This window comes from Salvelinus sp. IW2-2015, linkage group LG11, assembly GCF_002910315.2.
Source record: "Salvelinus sp. IW2-2015 linkage group LG11, ASM291031v2, whole genome shotgun sequence".
Classification (NCBI taxonomy): Eukaryota; Metazoa; Chordata; class Actinopteri; order Salmoniformes; family Salmonidae; genus Salvelinus; species Salvelinus sp. IW2-2015.
In genome coordinates, this window is record NC_036851.1 from 22,086,251 (window position 1) to 22,103,416 (window position 17,166).

General features: G+C 43.1%; 1 protein-coding gene across 1 annotated transcript in view; it reads right to left on the bottom strand.

Annotated features, from left to right (window-relative positions):
* Positions 1-1,238: 1,238 nt before the first annotated feature.
* LOC111969987 (putative beta-lactamase-like 1) overlaps positions 1,239-17,166 on the bottom strand; it is a 22,309-nt gene continuing 6,381 nt past the window's right edge. The window contains exons 3-8 of the mRNA XM_023996442.2: positions 15,700-15,850; positions 11,897-12,003; positions 10,925-11,082; positions 4,506-4,753; positions 3,529-3,634; positions 1,239-3,276 (exon numbers count right to left, since the gene is read on the bottom strand). Coding sequence (XP_023852210.2) covers positions 2,298-3,276; positions 3,529-3,634; positions 4,506-4,753; positions 10,925-11,082; positions 11,897-12,003; positions 15,700-15,850 — 1,749 coding nt within the window. The 3' untranslated portion in view covers positions 1,239-2,297. The remainder of the gene's footprint in view (positions 3,277-3,528; positions 3,635-4,505; positions 4,754-10,924; positions 11,083-11,896; positions 12,004-15,699; positions 15,851-17,166) is intronic.

The following is a 17,166-nucleotide window of genomic DNA, read 5'->3' on the forward strand; positions in this document are numbered from 1 at the left end:
CAAACAGTGATCTAATTAAGCACTTAGCTGTTCTACAAGTTGTATGAGACAGGCGTTTTATAGATTACAAGCGTTTTTAACAAAGATGGTTTTGGGAAATGGCTTGGAAATTTAAATATGCTCTTATGAAGGTCCTAACAATGAATTTAGCCTTAAGATTCTTTTGGGGTGTCTGTTTGTGTGACCAACTTGTTGTCTGTTTTGCTAATCCGGCTAAGCAGCGTCTCTCCCACTTGATTGTGGAGGCTATTTTCTCTGGCATATGACAGCAAAAGGCAGGGATTACCTAATGGTGTATGTGCCCACTCCACCAGGGGTCTTGCGGCATCTTGTTGTGTAGAGGGTTGCCTGTTGGAGTTATTTGTGCTGCGCCGAGTTAGGCATCACCACATTGGTGAGGCTTTATTGCTTGGATTTCACTGACCCTAGTATAGCCCACAGTGTGCTTACGACGGAGGCAGAAGAGGGTCATTAGGCAGCACGCTTATTGCGCAATACCGGGTACCAACCTGTTGGGTTGGAACTCTGGGCGGTCTGCCATGGGCCATTTCATTTGGTTTCCACTGGGGTCGGCTTAGGGCTTGATTTCATGTCCCCATACCTATTGTACCGAGTTGACCTACTGAAAGGGAACGTACCGATATTACTATAACTATGGCTCCCTGAAGGAGGAAAACGAGGTACAACACCTGTTCGGCCCAGTGCCGCCCAGTTCTGGGCTCGGTGAAGATAGATACTGAATTGAAGGAATGAATCAGTGCCTCAGGTTTATCACCTGTGGAGGGCGGGGCTTCTGGTGAGGCAGTAGAGGGCGCTAGCACGCAAACTCCCCCATAGCTGTGTTGTACCTTGTTTCCCTCTTTCAGGGAACACTAGTTAGTCATAACTGTACATTTGTCCCCTACTTAGTATTACATTAGAAAATCTAAATGCCAAAGAAGAGGCCCACATAAGGTTATTCTTTGTGAGTCAGTTTATGAGCTACATATATTTGCCATATAAATCTATTCATAAGGAGGATTGGGATGATAAAGTGCACAGTCATTCCTGGAACTATAGCACTATGTCCCCAATCCCCTTTTTAAGCGTATATTTTTGCTCAAAGGTTGGACTGCCAAAAGCATGTTGGTCTGTTCTCACATACAGTATACTTACTGTACAGTATGGCTACAGATACTGTAAAAGGTCTCCTTGCCAAAACATGCCAACATGATCACTATTTAAAAATCAGACTTTATTTTTGTTTGGCATGAACATATCTTATGGATTTTTTTGTAGGTCAAAAATGATCAGGCGATTCATTGATAACAAATAAAAATATATCCATGTTTTGTTGCAGTAGAAACATACATTGCACATCTTTTGATTAATCAAAATGAAATTCATAGGGCAAGAAAACATGAACTTCCACATGCAAATGAAAGTGTTACAATTGAATTGTGTTGATTGATTCCCGCATGCCATATTTCCATGCAGTCTTTTCTTACAAATGAAATGTAAGGATAGAACAAGCTGATAAAAGTAAGGTAACAATGTGCAGAACATAGGAAAAACTCAATAGATGGGATAGCTGACAACATCACGAAAACGATGTGCGCGCTTCCATGGGACAGAAGACAGCATGTTGTTGTCATTCTGGATGGCCAGATTGCTAGAAAGAATGACAATAAACTACCATGTGGGGCTTGTTTCAGCTCATGTCATCTTGTTATTGATACCATTACTTGTTTTGAGGTGTTCGGACTGATGTCATGTCAATGCTAATATGGCTAGAATTTGCTAGCTAGCTCACCAACAACTGTAACAATGTATTTGAGAGACAACAAGTTCTCATTGCGAAAATGTATTTATGTTTTCAAGAGACTTAAATATAGTGTACATGTTGTCAACAATCCAAGCCAAACCTGTCTATTTTGCCCCATGGTTGCACGTGCATCGGTTTTGTTGTTAAACAACCAACCCCTCTATTACTGTGCCACAATACAATACATGTGTACAGTATAATATGTTTAAGGTCAGGTTACCAACTGTATAAAAATGATGAATATGTACAATGCCATTATTTTACATGGAAATCAAAGAAAACATTATGTACAAGAGTTGACAACAATGGATAAATGAAACACCTTTTTGTCTAGCTGTGTACCTTCTTTTGCAATGCATCATGGTATTGTCCACTCACTGTCCTCCAGCAATGTGCTCTTTCAATATAGAATATCACTATTAAATATAGGCTACAGACCCAAACAGGACCTTCATCCTGCACATTCATGCGCCTTTCCAATGTATGAGTTCAGTTAGTTCGAGAAAGTCGGCCTATGGGCTATCCTGACCACATTGTACGTATTCAGTCCTGGTGCATCGAAGCCAGGCGACAGACCTCGCTTGTCAAACACATAAAAGTTAAAGAGCTGCCCGTCTTGGGCCTCAAGGGAGACAGACGCGGTGCTGACCCGCAAGACACAAGGGTACTCTTTCTCAAACACCACCCTGAACACCCTGTCCACCAGGTAGTTCAGCTTTATTGTCCTATATCTCTCTGGGATCAGGTCCTCAATCTGGGGACCAAACTGCTGCATGATCAGAACCCCGTCTGCCCCAGCTTTGATCTCATAGAAGGTGATGTTTCCGTAGGTGAAGAAGCCTATGTAAGGGTCTGGATTAGGGGGAGGGATGAGGATCTTCTTGGACTCCCGGAAAGCCCTCTCCATGGCGGGTATTATATGGCTGTAAGCCTTGGCCAACACATCCTGGTTCTGAGGTCTGGTGCCAGCCATCAGCACTACCAGGCCCAGCTTGAGCCTGGGCACCAGTGAGAAGGTGGCTGAGTAGCCGTCTAGGTCTCCGTCTTTACGCACCACCTCGTAGCCCAACTGCTCATTCACCTCCCATGGTGTGCCGGTGCGGTTGGCAAAGTAGTCCTTATCACAGCGGAACAGAGGGGTCAGCATGATTTTCAGGGTGTCAGGCTCCAGGAGCTTGCGATGGTAGGCACCCAGCAGCATCATAGCCAGCTTGGCAAGGTCAGCGGCAGTGGAGAACATCTGGCCTGAGGGGCGGTACCAACCCAGGTCGTACAGAGGGGCTGGCTGGCCACTGGAGTAGACGCCCACAGCCATCTGGCTGTGGATCCCTGGGGTGATGTCGAAGCCTGTATCCTCCATCCCCAGCCGGTCGAGGATGTTATCATTGATCCAGCGCTGGTAGTCCATGCCCACCACCTTCTCAGCCATGACGTGGGCCAATAAGGAGAAGGCTAGGTTACTGTAGTGGCATCTGCAAAGCACAGAGCAGCAGAGTGGGAAGTCATTATGATAGGGCAGACTGCAGGGTTAATACAGCCCACAGGAGTGATGGAATTAAACACCCGAGTCGTCTATTTACATCCAAATGAGTGTAGCAAATATGCTCCATTATATTACACACGCAAATATTTACTGAATGTTAAATGGCACAAGGACATGCACAACATTTTAATTACTATATTGCTCTTCTGATATCGAACGATGGGAATGACTAAGGTCTTACTTGGTGCCAGGGTCTGCAACGAGGACATCGTCTTGCAACAGATTCACTGCAGCCTGTGTTTTCCCCTTCCATAGCAGGTTAGTGGCTCTAAGTCTTCTGGGTAGACCTACAGTTAACAAAACACAACATCTTTAGTGTTTACGAATAAAGAAAGCAAATACATTAATTTAGCTAGTATGACAAATAAAGCTCACAACAATTTAAATTAATTTGAACTAAAATGAGGTCCTCAACTGTTATTCCAGCATGTCGTCTGCAGTGTATGTCACTGGTCATTTCATTTAATGTACAGCTCAGAAATCCATCAGTATCAAAGTCTAGTCAGAAACATCAAATACTCTCCTCAATAAATTATTGAGTTCAACCTTCATGCRTCAATGATCAAATTGCAAACCTAATCACATCAAACCTATGTTTCAAAGCAAGGTATTGTAGGGTGCCATATTGAAGTAACAGGCTTGGATTTTGTGGTGTAATATGCTAATAAAAAGACAAGACATACGATTCTGTAGAAGGTGTATGTCACTGGCACATTGGCCTGTATATTTGTGTAGATGTGTACCAAGGTTTTTGTCAATTCAGAGCGTCACCCATCATATAGGGGGAACTCATCGTCCCTCAGCACTCACAGGATCTATTTCTGATGATAAGCAGATGCAGTGACAATCTGAACAGTTTCTGTAACGTCAGAGGTGTTTACCACCTTAGAAGGCAATCTGGAAACCTGCTTAGAGGTTTAAGGGCTCTGACTAGAGATTGCAGTATGGTGGCATTTAAATTAAATCAATGAATAAGATCATCAATATTACATTATAGTGGCCATTTTGGTCATAATAGCATGAACGTTTAACACTGCAGCTGAGCACATAAGGCACAAAACAGGGTTTCCCTCACAGTCGTGTAAAGGGTCGGCATGACCTGGTTTCCAATCCCTGGCGTGATGGGGGGTGGGGGGGAGGGTGAGGTCTGTATCTCACCTGAGAGCTGGCTGGCCATCCTTCGCAGGGTGACAGAGGAGGAGCGGATCTGAACCTCTCCACTGTCCAGAAAGATCAGACCGTCTGTCACGTACTTGAGCTCAGAGTCCCGTGACTTGCCCAGAGGGTTTTTAATGGTGAAGTTCTCCACATATTTCTCAAGTGGGTCATCCAGAGAGGCAATCTTCCCATCCTCCCACAGCCTGTACAGCATCAGCGTTGGGAAGATCTTTGAAAGGCTGGCAATCCTGTAGGGCAGGAATCAAACAGGTGTTATTCACTACTGTAAATACCCCGATGCCTGCAAAAAGCTTTTAAAGAAATCATTACAACAACAAAAAATGGCGAGCATGCACAAATGAGTACTATTCTTCCTTTCAGAGGATTAACTTATTGTAAATTTCTTTCAGTTTCACATGCACTCTCTAAAGCTTTCTACACTCAGGCTTTTGACCTCACAATGTTTTCTCTGCCTCATACCGCAGACATTCTTGCAACAGCATGATTTTTAACTCCATTAACACACTGAGGGGTTTGGAGTTTAAAATGACATCATCATACTACAGAATATGTCTATTCAAGGACCATGCTGACAACACTCAAGACAGGGCTGGAGAGAATCTGGAGCCAATGTTGATGAAGACATAATGAATAATAAATAGCCCATATATAGTTCAAGACATAAAGTTGGTCAGTATTCAATCAAATGCGCATGGCCGACAAGAGAATTGCAGTCAACTTTTAAAGGTAATTTACGCTTAATCCGCTTAATTTATCGTGAATGCAATCTCCACAAACATACCACAAGTCTGAAGAAAAAAAATACAACAGTGCTGCCAAGGCAGCAACTACTCTATCTGGGCTCCAGAAGAATTAAGGCAGTTATAAAAAATGGTAAACATTACAATACATTCACAACATATTAAGTGTGTGCCCTGTGATGACCCTCCCACTCTGTCTGCCGAATTCTTTCTCTTTGCTCTTGTTTTCCTTAATAGGATGTCGGTGGGCGGAGCTGGGAGGGTCGTCAGCGAAATGGGACACACCTGAGTTCAGGTGTGTCCCAGGACAAATACACCTCTTCCCTATTCATTGAGGAGAATCTCTCCATGAAGACACAGATTTTGATTGTGGCATTTTTGTGGCTGTTTGCGTTTGTTTGCTTTTGTTTGCGTTTGCATCTTGCAACACTCCTCATTATCACATCTATACACGCAACCACTCACTGACACTACTGATTACTGACTACACACACCATTGTTAATTATATTTRGTTTACTTTAGTTAATAAATATATTTTGTTATTCCTTATCTCCACGTTGTCTCCCTTTTTGTTACACACTTTGAGCCGGTTCATGACAGCCCTCAGGCCCCTACTCTAATATCACATATCTACAACACAGAATCCCTGTGTACGTGTGTGTATAGTGCGTATGTTATCGTGTGTATGAATGCATGTGTCTGTGCCCATGTTTGTGTTGCTTCACAGTCCCCGCCGTTCCATAAGGTGTATTTCTATTTGTTTTTTAAATCTAATTTCACTGCTTGCATGAGTTACTTGATGTGGAATGTAGCCATGTAGTCATGGCTCTATGTAGTACTGTGCGCCTCCCATAGTCTATTCTGGACTTGAGGACTGCGAAAAGACCTCTGGTGGCATGTCTTGTGGGGTATGCATGGGTGTCCGAGCTGTGTGCCAGTAGTTTAATCAGACAGCTCGGTGCATTCAACATGTCAATATCTCTCAGAAATACAAGTAGTGATGAAGTCAATCTCGCCTCAACTTTGAGCCAGGAGAGATTGACATGCATATTATTAATGTTAGCTCTCCTTGAAAATCCAAGGGCCAGCTGTAATGCCCTGTTCTGAGCCAATTGCAATTTTCCTAAGTCCCTCTTTGTGGCACCTGACCACACGACTGAAAAGTTGTCCAGGTGCGACAAAACTAGGGCCTGTAGGACCTGCCTTGTTGATAGTGCTGTTAAGAATGCAGAGCAGAGCTTTATTATGGACAGACTTCTCCCCATCCTAGCTACTGTTGTGTCAATATGTTTTGACCATGAAGGTTTACAATCCAGGGTTATGCCAAGCAGTTTAGTCTCCTCAACTTGCTCAATTTTCACATAATTCATTACAAGATGTAGTTAAGGTTTAGGGTTTAGTGAATGTTTTGTCCCAAATACAATGCTTTTAGTTTTGAAATATTTCGGACTAACTTATTCCTTGCCCACATTCTGAAACTAACGGCAGCTCTTTGTTAAGTGTTGCAGCTCTTTCAGTCACTGTGGTAGCTGACGTGTATAGTGTTGAGTCATCTTCATACATAGACACACTGGTTTTACTCAAAGCCAGTAAGGGGCCTAGACAGCTGCCTTGGTGAATTCCTTAGTCTACCTGGATTTTGTTGGCAAGGCTTCCATTAAAGAACACCCCCTGTATTCTGTTAGCCAGGTAACTCTTTATCCACAATATAGCAGGGTGTGTAAAGCCATAACACTTAAGTTTTTCCGGCAAAAGACTACGATCAAAATGTCAAAAGTCACAATGAAGTCTAACAAAACAGCCCCGACAATCTTTTTTTAATCAATTTCACTCAGCCAATCATCAGTCATTTGTGTAAGTATTGTGCTTCTTGAATGTCCTTCCCTATAAGCGTGCTGAAAGTCTGTCAATTGGTTTACTGTAAAATAACAATTTGAAAAGGCATGATTTGGATGGGCACACACTTGTCTACAGTATATAAGGTCGCACAGTTTACAGTGCATGTCGGAGCAAAAACCATGCCCTGAGGTCGAAGGAATTGTCCGTAGAGCTCCGAGACAGGATTGTGTTGAGGCACAGATCTGGAGAAGGTTACCAAAACATGTGAAGGTCCCCAAGATCAGTCGCCTCCATCATTCATAAATGGAAGAAGTTTTGAACCACCAAGACTCTTCCTAAAGCTGGCCGCCCACCCAAACTGAGCAATTCGGGGAGAAGGGCTTTGGTCAGGGAGTTGACCAAGAAACCGATGGTCACTCTGACAGAGCTCCAGAGTTCCTCTATGGAGATAGGAGAACCTTCCAGAAGGACAACCATCTCAGCAGCACTCCACCAATCAGGCCTTTATGCTAAAGTGGCCAAACGGAAGCCACTCCTCAGTAAAAGGCACATGACAGCCCGCTTGGAGTTTGCTAAAAGTTACCTAAAGGACTCTCAGACCATGAGAAACAAGATTATCTCGTCTGACGAAACCAAGATTGAACTCTTAGGCCTGAATGCCAAGCGTCACAACTGTAGGAAACCGGGCACCACCGGTGAAGCATGGTGGTGACAGCATCAAGCTATGGGGATGTTTTGTCTACAGCTCCGTCTTGCCGACCAGGTGGGGCCACCTACCAGGTGGCGTGGCYAGAATCTGTCTCCGCACCACGTGCTCTCACCACTGGTGTCCCCCAGGGCTCTGTTCTAGGCCCTCTCCTATTCTCGCTATACACCAAGTCACTTGGCTCTGTCATATCCTCACATGGRCTCTCCTATCATTGCTATGCAGACGACACACAATTAATCTTCTCCTTTCCCCCCTCTGATAACAGTGACGAAATCGCATCTCTGCATGTCTGGCAGACATATCAGTGTGGATGACGGATCACCACCTCAAGCTGAACCTCGGCAAGACGGAGCTGCTCTTCCTCCCGGGGAAGGACTGCCCGTTCCATGATCTCGCCATCACGGTTGACAACTCCATTGTGTCCTCCTCCCAGAGCGCTAAGAACCTTGGCGTGATCCTGGACAACACCTGTCGTTCTCAACTCACATCAAGGCGGTGACCCGTCCTGTAGGTTCATGCTCTACAACATTCGCAGAGTACGACCCTGCCTCACACAGGAAGCGGCGCAGGTCCTAATCCAGGCACTTGTCATCTCCCGTCTGGATTACTGCAACTCGCTGTTGGCTGGGCTCCCTGCCTGTGCCATTAAACCCCTACAACTCATCCAGAACGCCGCAGCCCGTCTGGTGTTCAACCTTCCCAAGTTCTCTCACGTCACCCCGCTCCTCCGCTCTCTCCACTGGCTTCCAGTTGAAGCTCGCATCCGCTACAAGACCAGGGTGCTTGCCTACGGAGCTGTGAGGGAACGGCACCTCCGTACCTTCAGGCTCTGATCAGGCCCTACACCCAAACAAAGGCACTGCGTTCATCCACCTCTGGCCTGCTCGCCTCCCTACCTCTGAGGAAGTACAGTTCCCGCTCAGCCCAGTCAAAACTGTTCGCTGCTCTTGGCACCCCAATGGTGGAACAAACTCCCTCACGACGCCAGGTCAGCGGAGTCAATCACCACCTTCCGGAGACACCTGAAACCCCACCTCTTTAAGGAATACCTAGGATAGGATAAAGTAATCCTCCTAACCCCCCCCTCCCCCTTAAAAGAGTTAGATGCACTATTGTAAAGTGGTTGTTCCACTGGATATCATAAGGTGAATGAACCAATTTGTAAGTCGCTCTGGATAAGAGCGTCTGCTAAATGACTTAAATGTAAATGTAAAAAATGTTTTCAGTGGTAGGGACTGGGAGACTAGTCAGGATCGAGGGAAAGATGAACGGTGCAAAGTAAAGAGAGATCCTTAATGAAAACCTGCTCCAGCGCTCTCAAGACCTGACTGGGGCTAAGGTTCACCTTCCAACAGGACAACAACCCTAAGCACACAGCCAAGACAATGCCGGAGTGGCTTCGGGACAAGTCTCTGAATGTCCTTGAGTGACCCAGCCAGAGCCCGGACTTGAACCCGATCAAACCTCTCTGGAGAGACCTGAAAATAGCTGTACAGCAACGCTCCCCATTCAACCTGACAGAGCTCGAGAGGATCTGCAGAGAAGAATGGGAGAAACTCCCCAAATACAGGTGTGTCAAAATTAAAGGTAGACTCACCGAGATGACATTGCATGCACAAAGAAAACACATACTGTAGGCTGTTTACATAGGCATCCCAATTCAAATATTTGACCAATTATTTGCATATCTGATACCTACAGTATATGATCTTTTGCTAAAGTGCAAACAGCAAAAAATACACATGGAATCTGATCTTTTGACTTCTGATTTATACAACAGCCATATAAAGTGTTTTTTTTGGCACATGACCTGCCATTACCATGACAACCACCTCAAAAGTTAAAAAATCAGTAACAAGAAATGAGCATTGCATCTGTGCTGCATCAGAGGCTACATCAGTGTGTGTCACGCCCTGACCATAGAGAGCTTTTTATTCTCTATTTTGGTTAGGTCGGGGTGTGACTAGGGTGGGTCATCTAGGGGATTATGTTTCTATGTTGGCCAGGTATAGTTCCCAATCAGAGGCAGCTGTTTGTCGTTGTCTCTGATTGGGGATCATATTTAGGCAGCAATTTCCTCTTTGTGCTTTGTGGGATCTTGACTATGTATAGTTGCCTGTGAGCATTATTGTAGCTTCACGTTTAGTTTTTGTTCGTTTATTGTTTTGTTTTGCTTTGAGGTTCACATAGCAATAAAGATCTGGAACCCAGATCACGCTGCGCTTTGGTCTAGTTATTCTAACGATCGTGACATTGTGATTGCTTAAATCTGATTTGGGTTACATCTAAAACTGAGTGTGGACAGTCAGAAAAAAAGATTGGATTTAGAAAGAAAATCAGATTTGGGTTCTTACGGTGGCTGTGTAAACAGCCTTAGTGGGTCAATGTCCGCAACAACTAAAATCGTTGAAGCACGAGGCCAAGCTTCTCTTCAGTTTTGGTCCCAAAGCTAGTTTAAAAAAAAGAAGGTTTTTTAAAGTACCACATTGTAGCAGCGTGAAACGCACCCGTTCACATGCACAGGTACTCTGTGTGACTGTGTGAGAGCGAAGTCTTGCATCGCGCTCATTTAAATATCTCCGGGGCTGTTCCTTGCAGRGTCATCTCACTGAGTCTATCTTTAAGTAAAGCCCTAAAGCAACGTCACATGACTTTAACAGCTCTCATTTCACTCAGTAATGATCACTCTAACTGGAAGCTGTGCATCAGTGAATATAGACTCCTGTTGGTCAGTGTTGACAACTGTACTCTGAAGCCAGAATACCTGTTACAGCTTTTTGGTACATGACGGTGCATTGTAGTGGCTAACTGTGTCAGAGGCTAATTGCTGTGTGACATCAATGCCTCTATCATGAGCAGCAAGAAAGCTGTGACTGATAGGACATTCACATGCTCAGAGCACGTAGTACGTCATACAATGTAATAGTGCTATGATTGCAAGCTAATGCAATCGGTCAACGGAATTACACYCATGTCCCCGAATTAAGAAATTAATATGAAAGGGCTAAGGGTGCTTATAATTAATGACCATGACACCAAAATGAACAGACCTGTCTTGGTCATCCCCCTGGAGGGCCCAAAGAGTCCTGAGATCTCTGCTGCTCCTTACCTATAGATGGTGTATTCATTGGGTGGAGCTGAGAGTGGGTCACTTCCGTTCCTCTTGCCAAAGTTACCAGTCCACAGAACGGTGTCATTGAAAATCACAATGGCCGACAAAGAGGGAAGACTGGCAGGGTTGACACTCTGGCGCAGCAGTGTGTCCACCTGAGTGAGAACATACCACTTATGAGCATTTATATCGACTACTATAGCTGTAAACACTACAAAACAGAAATTCTTACTGAGAAACAAATTGATTCACAGACTCCCTCAAGGTTGTACTGTAGTTTCAGTAAACAAGACGTTCAAAAGTTACCCTGGGTCTTGAAGACTTTAAGGCACAAAAATAGACTGCTTCCTATTGATTTGTTGTGATGGAGGTGCATTRACTGCCAAGGCTTGGCAGATGCTGAATGAACTGACATTATTCTTAACTGTCACAGGTAATAGGCAGATGGAATGACTTTATACAATGGACACTGTCAGAATGACAATCTACCTTACAGATTATGTCTCTCTGATTATGTCTCTCTTTTTATGAGGGCCAAAGCAGTAATGTCTTAATGTATGCAGGGATATTCGGTTCTGTATAAAAGATACAAGGAGTTCCAATGTGTTTTTGTCATTCTGAGGACATTGTTAATAGGATTCCAATGGGAATTTCAACACTCATCCATAACAGACCGCTGCTTGTATGGATATGTGCTGGGACTGGTAGGACTGCTCTCCTCTCTGTTTTGTAGAATGCCCTTCACTGTCTGAGTTATATTAATGCAGGAACGGGTCACGTCCAACTCAGAGGCTTCTTTATCAAAAATACTTTCTTTATCAAACATATTTCTCTGCATGGTAATACAATCCCTCTGGGGGAGCGTGTCTAGGCAATTGTTATAAAGCATTATCACTAACACATGTTCCCTGTTCTTAGTTGGACATGAGCAGAATGTGCATAGTCTGAATGACCCAAGGGAGCACTTACCTTTTCTAATGCCTCTTTCAGGGTAGGGATAGGGTGTTCCAGGGGGAGAGGCTCAGGGAAGCGTGGGCACATCCGTTCTGATTTGGCATTGCCTCCCATGCCTTCATCTGGCAGAGAGACAGAGAGAGATATAGGAAGAAGGGGAAAGAAGTTGGGCGTTTATTGAAATTCACACTTGATGTTGGTGGAGTAATATGTATGACATGACAAGGAGACAAACACAATGTGCCATAATGGACTTCCACAGGACTTCATTAATCACCTGAGTTCCCATGTCTGTAGGCTACCACAAAGGAGCCAATTTGCACACAAACACATAGTCATAAAGGTGATTAATTCCGAACGCACTGTGAATTTTGAATGAGCAGTTAACGGAGACTTTCATTTACACAGGATTAGATCTAGCCTTTATAGCTCCTAGAGTTACTATAGTCAACAGGCCCATAGGCCTACAGTATGTTGATGAATTCAGATCCAGTACTAGATCATACAGCCATGGTGTGCTACTGAAAGAGTAAACGTGTAAGAAGCAGCACTTCAGTAAAGAATGCAACTGAAGCCTAGGGGTAAAGATGACCGCTACATTTGGGAAATAAAACCATTCACTACACTTTATATTTCTCTGTAAGTTCTCTATAATATTACTTTCTCAAATAGCTGCCACAGAAACTTTTAGCAAAGAAGAAGTTAAGGGGAAAGTACAGTAGTATCTCTCACTGTCATCAGAAATAGGCGGACAATCTAAAAACACCTTTAGCACTACAGTAGGTTGCTTCACTGTGAGCACTGTAGTGGGAAATTATTTGATTCATGATTTCCTGTGTTTGATTTTGTTATCTACTGTAACGTTGATTATGAATGATATGCAATACAAATTATTATACAAGCGAAGAGATGCTGACAATGGCATTCCATTGTTTGGAGAAACCTGAGTTAACCATATATTTTAAATATCATGTTTAAACCCCATGTTAACATAGTACTAATGACATGTTTGGTCAGGTAATTTTCTCATGTTAGTCTACAATTACCTGTTGTAACTGACTACTGATGATCATTTTACTTCTTAAACAGACCTTTGGCCTGTTTAAGTGCTGATGTTACAGTTGAAGTCGGAAGTTTACATACACCTTAGCCAAATACATTTAAACTCAGTTTTTCACAATTCCTGACATTTAATCCTAGTAAAAATTTCCCTGTCTTAGTAAGTGAGGATCACCACTTTATTTTAAGAATGTGAAATGTCAGAATAATAGTAGAGAGAATTAGTTATTTCAGCTTTTATTTCTTTCATCACACTCCTAGTGGTCAGAAGTTTACATACACTCAATTAGTATTTGGTAGCCGATTGCCTTTAAATTGTTTAACTTGGGTCAAAAGTTTGGTAGCCTTCCACAAGCTTCCCACTATAAGTTGGGTGAATTTTGGCCCATTCCTCCTGACAGAGCTGGTATAACTGAATCAGGTTGTAGGCCTCCTTGCTCGCACACACTTTTTCAGTTCTGCCCACACATTTTCTATAGGATTGAGGTCAGGCTTTGTGATGGCCACTCCAATACCTTGACTTTGTTGTCCCTAAGCCATTTTGCCACAACTTTGGAAGTATGCTTGGGGTCATTGTCCATTTGGAAGGCCCATTTGTGACCAAGCTTTAACTTCCTGACTGATGTCTTGAGATTCAATATATCCACATAATTTTCCTACCTCATGATGCCATCTATTTTGTGAAGTGCACCAGTCCCTCCTGTAGCAAAGCACCCCCAAAACATGATGCGCCCCCCCGTGCTTCGAGCATGGGGATGTTCTTCAGATTGCAAGCCTCCCCCTTTTTCATCCAAACATAACGATGGTCATTATGGCAAACAGTTCTATTTTTGTTCTTTCAGACCAGAGAACATTTCTCCAAAAAGTACGATCTTTGTCCCCATGTGCAGTTGCACACCGCAATCTGGCTTTTTTATGGCAGTTTTGGAGCAGTGGCTTCTTCCTTGCTGAGACGGCCTATGAGGTTATGTCGATATAGAGACTCGTTTTACTGTAGATATAGATACTTTTGTTCCCTCCAGCATCTTCACAGGGTCCTTTGCTGTTGTTTTTGGATTGATTTGCACTTTTTCGCACCAAAGTACGTTCAGCTCTAGGAGACAGAACGCATCTCCTTCCTGAGCGGTATGATGGCTGTGTTTATACTTGTGTACTATTCTTTGTACAGATGAACGTGGTACCTTCAGGTGTTTGGAAATTGCTCTCAAGGATGAACCAGACTTGTGGAGGTCTACAATTTTTTTTTGAGGTCTTGGCTGATTTCTTTTATGTTCCCATGATGTCAAGCAAAGAGGCACTGAGTTTGAAGGTTGCCTTGAAATACATCCACAGGTACACCTCCAATTGACTCAAATTATGTCAATTAGCCTATCAGAAGCTTCTAAAGCCATGACATAGTTTTCGGGAATTTTCCAAGCTGTTTAAAGGCACAGTCAACTTAGTGTATGTACACTTCTGACCCACTGGAATTGTGATACAGTGAATTATAAGTGAAATAATCTGTCTGTAAACAATTGTTGGAAAAATTACTTGTGTCATGCAAAAAGTAATGTCCTAACCGACTTGCCAAAACTATAGTTTGTTAACAAGACATTTGTGGAGTGGTTGAAAAACGAGTTTTAATAACGCCAACCTAAGTGTATGTGTGTAAACTTCCGACTTCAACTGTATACTTTCTTGTAAACTCTGCAGACATTGGCTAAGCCTGCTGTCTGAGTTGGAGTCTTTAAGAAGATTTAGTGACCTTGTTGACAGAACAGTTGTCTGCTGATAGTGGAGGCCAGTTAGACATTTTCTTTGCTCTAATGCTGGATATTGTATCTCTGTTGCAACTTGTATTAAACCAGAATGATTTTGATTGACTTCATCCACAACCGCTCTTCTCTTTTATTCACCTGAAAATCCATATTTCAAGCACTGTCTGTCTAATCCATTGACCACCCACAGAAAACAGCTAATAGGATTTCACAATCACACATCAGACAACTGGAATGACTTGCTTGGAAGCACTTCAATGTATCCTCATGTGGCTTCCAGGCAAATAAATCCATTCTGAAGGGAGAACTGCCATGTGTTGGAAAACACAAAAACAAATGGACTTTCTAACTAARTTCTAGAGGCTTCTTTGTGTGCAAAATCTCAGATTGTATGTGTCAACGTAAATGCAGAGGAAGCAGGAGCTACATACTGTAATCTCGGTTAACCCAGAACTAAAGTGTCAGGTAATTGGTCAGCTGCTCAATTAAGTTTTGGATCCATGCGTGTTAATAGAAGAGATGATGAGATGCTAGAAAGATGAGCAGAACCGTAACAAGGAGCTCCACCCTCTTTCTTTGCAAGTTATGGGTGAAATGTCCCCTCCCTTTCCGAAATTTGAACGATGCTAATGCCTGCCAAATCATGTCTAAATAACCAGTGACAAAAAACCCAAACACCGGAATTTCTGCTGCTTTCATCCTACACATCCCATTCCTTCCCGACAGATTCTATGGTACCAGTTATGTTTATGTAGATCTGTCCAAGAGAGATTACATGTAAAGATACTGTAACCACTAATATAATCATAAGCTTTGAGTCATCTTTACCCATTTACCTCAGACACAATGTAACAAAATCACAAGAGATTGACAGGCTGAAATGTTTAGAGTGAATTGATGCTGTTTGCTGCATAATATGTTGAATTGCTTGCTCCTGACATTATTTTCAGTTTGGTACTAATGTTTTCACGGACAAGGTTGAATGCAGGGAGTGAGCCTTACTTGGCAGTAACTTTGGGATCTGGTACTGCCAGAGGAAGCATCCTGTCATGACCAGAGAGAGCAACAGGAAGAACACCATGCCCAACTGAGTCCATTTCACCTTCATCTTCTTGGTCTTGGTGAGCCCCTCTATAGCAGCAGCCGGGGAAGGCTAAAACACACAGATACGCGCACGCACGGTTAGGGATGGGCCTTTAGAATGCTAAGAGATGCTGAGAAACGAAGGGTTTGATAATATGGCCAATGTACTTTCATAACATTAGTGAGCTAACTTGCTGATTTACATACACAATTTAGATAGCAATCACAACCAAGACTACTTACCACTTGATGCTTTAAAAGGCAGGCAAAATATAATAAAACGATCTTTCTCCCACTGAATCAGCATCTGAACAATGCACTCAGCATCGTGGAGAGACAACTCTCAAATTCCAATAGTGGTTGATGTTCTTCCCTGAAGGTTTTACTGTACAGGGGTATGGCACAGACATGGCTTCCCATTCCTATATCTCCTCACTGACCGTTCCATAATTCTGGCCATCAGCACTCCTCTGACAATAACATTTCCTCTCTGACAACCACGGGCCTCTGACATCATAATCCACAGATTTACTCCACTAAAGCCCGTCTCAGCGGGAGGGGAAATCTTAATCTCTAATCCCCCACAAATCAGTTCACTTCAGTCCCGTTTGCACCACTTTTGGGACCTACCAAGTAGTCCCTTCTGAAAAACATGGTGTCTACTCAACCCTTACAGGAGGAGGGCATGTTGGCCTTATCAGGCACCTTTAGAGGAAACATGAGTTGACAAGGAAAATCACATGGGCACACAAAGTTAGAGCGCTCCAGTGGACTAATATGTTAACAGAGGACACTGACTGAGACAGCCTAGGAAGGAATACAATTCTCTCGCTCTTTCCCGTAGCTAACAGTCACGCAACACACACACTGTACACATGGGCTGCATCCTTTAAAGTACAACTTTGCATAGAATGTGTGTTCCATGGCTATGATTCATTAATTGATCTCTTCATGTGGCTCAGGTCTAAGATCATTGTATCAGGTGTCAGTGGGCCAATTGTGGGCCTGAGCCTGCTGGAGGGAAACAGGGGGAAAATTAATGGAGTTTGTGTTTGCATTAGACTTAGCTCAATAATCAATAAAATAATGAATGTGCTTGTAATCAATTAGGAATTCATGTTTACCTGGTTGTATCTATTTAAATGTATTTTCATTTGTTTAACCTTTCCTTTAAATGTTTAAACGGATTGGATGTTTTAATTAAATATATCATTGTTTTGATTTGATTTGATCAAACAGGGAATGAGCTTTCCTAAGAGAGATTTCAAGCACTTCTCAAGGTTTAGAAAAAGGTAGAACTTATATAATACCCGACATCAAAAACGTGTCTTCCTCAGCGATTACCATCTCTTTCATAGAGGGGACTTAAGTTTCATCACATTTGAA